The sequence below is a fragment of the Oncorhynchus keta genome, chromosome 12 (genome assembly GCF_023373465.1).
Source record: "Oncorhynchus keta strain PuntledgeMale-10-30-2019 chromosome 12, Oket_V2, whole genome shotgun sequence".
NCBI lineage: Eukaryota > Metazoa > Chordata > Actinopteri > Salmoniformes > Salmonidae > Oncorhynchus > Oncorhynchus keta.
Genome location: NC_068432.1, coordinates 30,710,509 through 30,718,259, shown reverse-complemented (window position 1 = coordinate 30,718,259; position 7,751 = coordinate 30,710,509). Strand labels below are relative to the sequence as shown.

The window sequence follows — 7,751 nt, the reverse complement described above, 5'->3', positions numbered from 1 at the left end:
TTTTTCTTTCTGGTTTTGATATGTCTTTAACTTGTAACTGCTTAACCTTACATCTTTCCCTGATTCCCCTCGACAGCTTACAATGTGCATCCAGACCATTTTGGCCAGTATAAAAAACGAAATTACCCATACTGCCACGGTCACCAATCACACACCAGCTCTAACAGATTCCGCCAATAAACCTACACAGTGAGGCAGGAGGGATGTCTCCAGTCTCAGTCCCCTGTTCCACTAGAGGACGCTCTAGTCTAACCACAGTAACTACAGATGGTTCTTAGTGCTTATTCCCCCCAGAGGTGACAGATGGGTGACAAACAACATTTCCGTTAAGGATTTACTTTATTTTACATTGAAAATGAATGCATGTTCTATAGCAAAGGTATTGTTAAACATATGTTATGTTAAATACATATGTTTTGGTATTTTTCTGCCTTAAAATTATTTGGAAAAGATGTTCCTATGTGATTAATTGTACATTTCTGTCTTTCTCTAAAGCTATGATAAAACCTTTGTTTTTACCATTGTCTAAAACGTTATAGGATTTATGGTTGTTTTTTTTGCTTTGGTCGTTACACTTTATTTTATGGGTACAGTTAAATTACCAGGTAGTTTACCTCAAATAAGATGGTAATAATGATTGGTACTTCTTGGTACTTAATTCAAACATATTTCATTAGTAACATTTGGATGATATGTCACTGTTAGTGAGGTACTGAGTCATTTCAATAATACATCCTGTTCAATACATCCTCGCTCAGCGAAAATGACACATTCAGGTCAAGGAAACTGTGGGTTACTAGGATTGGAGAGATTGTTCATCAAAAGAAGTGTTTATGCTCAGTAGTTTTGTTTTTACTTTGGTGTAGAGCGGATGCTAAACTGATCTTTATCTCTGATGCTCCAGAAAGGTTGAATCAAACAGAAGAAAACAGGTCAGAGCCTGTCATGGAATGAAAACACGAACATTGCATGTTACAGTAAAAACTGTAAAACTCACTATAACATTGCTTTTTATAGGACATTGTGAAACTACTTAAGTGGATATAATTGCATGCACAGAGGTTTGTCAAAAACAGTGACAACTGTATATTCCATTATAAACTGTCTCAATCATATTTCAAATGTTATCTTAACTTACTCAAAGCAGCCTTGTCATAAAAACATAATTGAACACACAGTTGCTTTGCATAGCAGTTGAATAGCCTCAGTGAACTGTTTACAATGGCAAATTAGGTAGAATTGGACTTGGAGAGCAGCAGAGTGGTATTGCAATACATCAGAGGAAGTCACACCCCGAGTAAACCCTGAAGGCATTGTAGAGAAAGAGATTGCACTCATTTCTGTTTGGCTTTCTCCAGATATAGTTCAGACACTTACTACCACAGCCATCAGAAGACTGATTCAACAGGGTTCACTGGACTGATGACAAGTATGCAACAGTATTGGACCACAGAAAGAGGTACGGTCAACTTTCTCATGTTTATTTTTGTTATATTTGATATTAGATCTGTTGAAACGAGTGAATACTAAATCCACATATGAGAAACCAGATTCCATGAAATAAATCAACAGCTGATCAGCTAGGTCTAATAGAGGGCTCTCCAACCCTGTTTTTGGAGTATTACAGTCCTGTAGGTTTTCCTTCCAACCCTAATCTAGCACACCTGTTCCTAATAATTATCTTGTTGATCATCTGAACCAGGTTAGTTACAACTGTGGTTGGAGCGAAAACCTACAGAAGGGTAGCTCTCCAGGAACAGGGTTGGAGACCACTGGTCTAATATCATTAATTTACAAAATATTATAATTGGACATCAATTCGGAAAGTATTCTGACCCCTTGACTTTTTCCACATTTTGTTATGTTACAGCCGTATTCTAAAATGGATAGAATTGTTCCCCCCCTCATCAATCAACACAATACCCCATAATGACAAAGCAAAAACATTTGTTGACATTTTTGCAAATTTAAAAAACAAAATAAACAAAAATATCACATTTACATAAGTATTCAGACCCTTTACTCAGTACTTTGTCGAAAGACCTTTGGCCTCGAGTCTTCTTTGGTATATTACTACAAGCAAGTTACACTGCAGATCCTCTCAAGCTCTGTCAGGTTGGATGGGGAGTGTCGCTGCACAGCTATTTTCAGGTTTCTCCAGAGATGTTCAATTGGGTTCAAGTTCGGGCTCTGGCTGGGCCACTCAAGGACATTCAGAGACTTGTCCCGAATCAAGTCCTGCATTGTCTTGGCTGTGTGCTTAGGGTTGTTTTTCTGTTGGAAGTCGAACCTTTGCAGCAGTCTGAGGTCCTGAGCGCTCTGGAGCAAGTATTCATCAAGGATCTCTCTTTGCTTTGCTTTGCTTTGTTCATCTTTCCCTCTATCCTGACTAGTCTCCCAATCCCTGCCGCTGAAAAACATCCCCATATCATGATGCTGTCACCTCCATGCTTCACCATAGGAATGGTGCCAGGTTACCTCCGAACGTGACGCTTGGCATTGAGGCCAAGAGTTCAATCTTGGTTTCATAAGACAAGAGAATCGTGTTTCTCATGGTCTGAGAGTCTTTCGGTGCCTTTTGGCAAACTTCAAGCGGGCAGCCATGTGCCTTTTACTGAGGAGTGGCTTCTTTCTGGCCACTCTACCATAAAGGCTTGATTGGTGGAGTGCTGCAGAGATGGATGTCGTTCTGGAAGATTCTCCTATCTCCACAGAGGAGCTCTGTCAGAGTGACCATCTAGTTATTGGTCATCTCCCGGCAGCCAGCTCTAGGAAGAGTGGTGGTGCATCCAATCTTCTTCCACTTAAGAATGATGGAAGCCACTGTGTTCTTGGGGATCTTTTTTGGTACCCTTCCCTAGATCTGTGCCTTGACACAATCTTGTCTCAGAACTCTACGGAAAATTCCTTCGACCTCATGTCTTGGTTTTTATTCTGACATGAACTGTCAACTGTGGAACCTTTATATACACAGGTATATGCCTTTCCAAATCATGTCCAATCAATTAAGGTGGACTCCAATCAAGTTGTAGAAACGTCTCAAGGATGATCAATGGAAACAAGATGAACCTGAGCTCAATTTCGAGTCTCATAGCAAAGGGTCTGAATACTTATGTAAATAAGGTATTTCTGTTTTTATTAGTAATACATTGGCAAACACATTTGCAAAAGTTTTGGTTTGTCATTATGGGGCATTGTAATTATTTTTTAAATCCATTTTAGAGTATTGTGTTTATTTTTTTATCCATTTTAGAATAAGGCTGTAACGTAACAAAATGTGGAAAAGGGGAAGGGTTCTGAAAACTTAACAAATGCACTGTATGTGAAAAATAGTTCCTGTAAAGTGGCTTTTGTTAGAAAAAGACAGGTTTAAAAATCTATCAGTCATTGTTGGCTAGTTTTATAAAGTAACCACAACATCTGATAGTAAAGCATATAATCAGATTCTGTCTTTATTCCCCTCATGTGGCTGTAAAAATGTACGGTAAATAGGTAGCATCGGAAGAGGAGAGGTCTGTAATTAAATGCCTCAACATAATGTACTGTTAGTATTCACCTTTTCAGTCTTTTGTTTGCTGTCTTTTTACCTTCCAGCACTTGCAGTACATTTTCCATACCTGTGTCTCCCTCCCTTTATTCACAGGTCTCACTGGAGGCACAGGTAATATGAGTCTGGAATCAGAGGTGAGGAATCTGACGTGCGATTGTCCCATTGACAGCTTCAAGCGCAGCGTGTTTCCTGCTGCATACCTGCTCTTCTTCTTCCTGGGCCTGATAGCCAACAGTGCCTCCCTCTGGGTCTTTCTGAGCATGTACAGGAGGAAGAGGAGTATCACCACAGTCAACCTGTACATGTTGAACCTGCTGTTGTCTGACCTCATGCTGGTGTGCTCACTGCCACTCAGGGCAGCATACTACTTGCTGGACTCCCATTGGCCGTTTGGGGACATCACCTGCCGCCTGGTCTCTTATGTATTCTATATCAACATGTATGGCTCTGTCTACTTCCTGCTGGCCCTGAGTGTCCTCCGTTACCTGGCCGTATCGCGCCCCTATACGTTCATGAATCTGGAGGGGGGATCCTGTGGTTGGGGAGGGTGTCTACTCATCTGGATCTTTGTGTCCCTGGCCTCCGCACCCCTACTGAGTTCTGGGACTATCCACGAGGGGGAAGAGCGGACCCGCTGTCTGGAATTGGGCAGCAGCCTTGGCACCATCATCGTCCTGAACCGTGCTGCCCTGGTGGTTGGCTTCACCCTGCCCTTCACTGTCATCTCTGTCTGCTACGCGTGTGTGCTGCTCAGCTTGAGGCAGTGTAGGGCTGGGGTGGAGGGGATGAAGAGGCCCTCCAGGAGGAAGTCTTGTGCCCTCGTTATCCTCGGTCTCGGCATCTTCATGATCTGCTTCTTGCCCTATCATGTAGTACGAACCTTCTTCCTGGCAGCAGAGCGGAATGCTCAGCTAAATGGTTGTGTGGATTCTTGCAGCTATCTCCAAGGGATTCGGAAGGCCGCCGTGGTAACGCTCTGTCTTGCAGCAGGGAACAGCTGCCTGGACCCCTTCCTTTTCTTCTTTGTGGGAGAAAACTTCAGAGATTTCTGTATGAAAAATGGTACGAGACAGAGGAGAGTTGTTAACAACACAGAGAGACAGAGGCTTCAAGTGCTGCAGCCCATTGAATTAACAGTAAATTGATCAACTTTACACCTTTTTGTAAACATACCAATAATTTTGCATTCAATGTTTTTATTTTTTACATTTGCTTATCTGGTATTACATTATGAACTTTTGTTATGGGTTGTGTCAGTCATTTGTCTATCTGCTTTAAAATAAATACATTTCAATATGTAAAGAGTGATCTCAATCTGTCTCGACTTGAAATGTATAATTGGGCTACTTTTACATAGCACACATTGGTCCTGGAGGCCTGTGCCTGTCCCCCTGCGCTATGGATGGATGACTTGTAGTGCTGTAATTCGTGTAGAGCCAAATTGTTTGTGGTTTTAGATTTATGGGACCATTGAAAATAAGTTTATAATAATAATGACAATATTTGTAGAGCCCATTTCCCATGCTCAATGCACAATGTAGAAAACAAAACAGCATCAATACATCAATAAGTAGAAACATCAAAACATTACCTACTAATGCAAAATATAGACTTTAAGAAAATCAAACATTAAAAGCTGTCTTGAATATGTATGTCTTAAGTTGTTTTTTAATGGTCTAAGCCCTTCAATCGCAGTAAATATTAAGACTAAGCTAACACATGGAATTGTTTTTTATATGGTCATAAAGTGTATAGTTTAGTCATTTGATTTAGAATTTTAGGACCCATGTAGGTCTAAAAAGTATATATATAAAAAATATATTTTATGAAATCTTGAATTTGGCCTTTACTGCTATAGCTCATAGAAACGCATTGAATAACACATTCATAAATGGCAAAACGGAAAGTCAAAAAATCATAAGGAACAAGGTTTTGAAGTGTCTGTCATATAGCTGTACAGCCTGGTTCTGGGTAACCTACAGATGACTCCCCTGAAGCTGGTCCACCAGAGCTGTTGCCAGAGAATTTAATGTTCATTTCTCTACCATAAGCTGCCTCAAATGTTGTTTTGGAGAATCTGCCAATGCGTCCAACTGGCCTCACAACCGCAAACCTCTTGTAACCACGCCAGCACAGGGCCTCCACATCTGGCTTCTTCACCTGCGGGATTGTCTGATACCAGCCAACTGGACAGCTAATGCAACTATTGGTTTGCACAAACAAATCATTTTTACACAAACTGTCAGAAACCGTATCAGTGAAGCTCATCTGCATGCTCATCGTCCTCACCAGAGTCTTGACCTGACTGCAGTTCGGCATCGTAATCGACTTCAGTGGGCAAATGCTCACCTTCCATAGACACTGGCACACTGGAGAAGTGGGCTCTTCAGGATGAATCCCAGTTTCAACTATACTGGGCAGATAGCAGACAGCGTGTATGGTAAGCGGTTTGCTGGTGTCAACATTGTGAACAGAGTGCCCCATGGTGGCAGTGGGGTAATGATATGGGCAGGCATAAGCTACGGACAACGAACACAATTGCATTTTGTTCGATGGCAATTTAAATGTAGAGATATCATGACGAGATCCTGAGGCCCATTGTCGTACCATTCATCCACCGCCATCACGTTTCAGCATGATATTGCACAGCCCCATCTCGCAAGGATCTGTACATAATTCCTGGATTCTGAAAATGTCCCAATTCTTCCATGGCCTGCATACTCACCAGATGTGTCACCCATTGAGGATGTTTGGGATGCTCTGGATTGACTTGTACGACAGCATTTTCCACTTCCCATCAAGAAAATTCACATAGCCATTGAAGAGGAGTGAGACAACATTCCACAGGCCACAATCACCAGCTTGATCAACTCTATGCGAAGGAGATGCGTCGCGCTGCATTAGGCAAATGGTGGTCACACCAGATAGTGACTGGTTTTCTGATCCAGGCCCCTACTTTTTTGGGGGGGGATCTGACCAACAGATGCACATCTGTATTTCCAGTCATGTGATATCCATAGATTTGGGCCGAATGAATGTATTTTAAATGACTAATTTCTTTATATGAACTGTAGCTCTAAAACAACATTTTAGGCAGCTGAGTTCCAACAGAGATGGCTGCCTCGCTTCGCGTTCCTAGGAAACTTGAGTTGAGTTTGAGTTTGAAACTATGCAGTATTTCGTTTTTTTATGTATTATTTTGTTGCAGCAGCGCCTCTTCAACCTCAGGAGGCTGAAGAAATTTGGCTTGTCACCAAAAACACTCACAAACTTTTACAGATGCACAATCGAGAGCATTCTGTCGGGCTGTATCCTGTCGGTTGCCTGGTACGGCAACTGCTCCGCCCACAACCGTAAGGCAACCGCTCTTGCTGCTGGTGAGTCCCTGATCCACCTCTACGCAGACGACACCATTCTGTATACTTCCGGCCCTTCTTTGGACACTGTGTTAACAACCCTCCAGGCAAGCTTCAATGCCATACAACTCTCCTTCCGTGGCCTCCAATTGCTCTTAAATACAAGTAAAACTAAATGCATGCTCTTCAACCGATCGCTACCTGCACCTACCCGCCTGTCCAACATCACTACTCTGGACGGCTCTGACTTAGAACACGTGGACAACTACAAATACTTAGGTGTCTGGTTAGACTGTAAACTCTCCTTCCAGACCCATATCAAACATCTCCAATCCAAAGTTAAATCTAGAATTGGCTTCCTATTCCGCAACAAAGCATCCTTCACTCATGCTGCCAAACATACCCTTGTAAAACTGACCATCCTACCAATCCTCGACTTTGGCGATGTCATTTACAAAATAGCCTCCAATACCCTACTCAACAAATTGGATGCAGTCTATCACAGTGCAATCCGTTTTGTCACCAAAGCCCCATATACTACCCACCATTGCGACCTGTACGCTCTCGTTGGCTGGCCCTCGCTTCATACTCGTCGCCAAACCCACTGGCTCCATGTCATCTACAAGACCCTGCTAGGTAAAGTCCCCCTTATCTCAGCTCGCTGGTCACCATAGCATCTCCCACCTGTAGCACACGCTCCAGCAGGTATATCTCTAGTCACCCCCAAAACCAATTCTTTCTTTGGCCGCCTCTCCTTCCAGTTCTCTGCTGCCAATGACTGGAACGAACTACAAAAATCTCTGAAACTGGAAACACTTATCTCCCTCACTAGCTTTAAGCACCAA

General features: G+C 42.4%; 1 protein-coding gene across 2 annotated transcripts; it reads left to right on the top strand.

The window, feature by feature from the left end:
* The first annotated feature begins 256 nt into the window (after positions 1-256).
* On the top strand, positions 257-4,852 carry LOC118391701 (cysteinyl leukotriene receptor 2-like). Of its 2 annotated transcripts, XM_035783206.1 has the most exons (3): positions 257-379; positions 1,359-1,459; positions 3,644-4,852. In XM_035783206.1, the coding sequence occupies exons 2-3, from the start codon at positions 1,423-1,425 to the stop codon at positions 4,693-4,695; spliced, it is 1,089 nt and encodes a 362-aa protein (XP_035639099.1). In that variant the 5' UTR covers positions 257-379; positions 1,359-1,422; the 3' UTR covers positions 4,696-4,852. The 2 variants fall into 2 exon arrangements, with proteins under 2 accessions (XP_035639099.1, XP_035639097.1); XM_035783204.2 differs by lacking the exon at positions 257-379 and having other exon boundaries at positions 1,192-1,459.
* Positions 4,853-7,751: the final 2,899 nt, after the last annotated feature.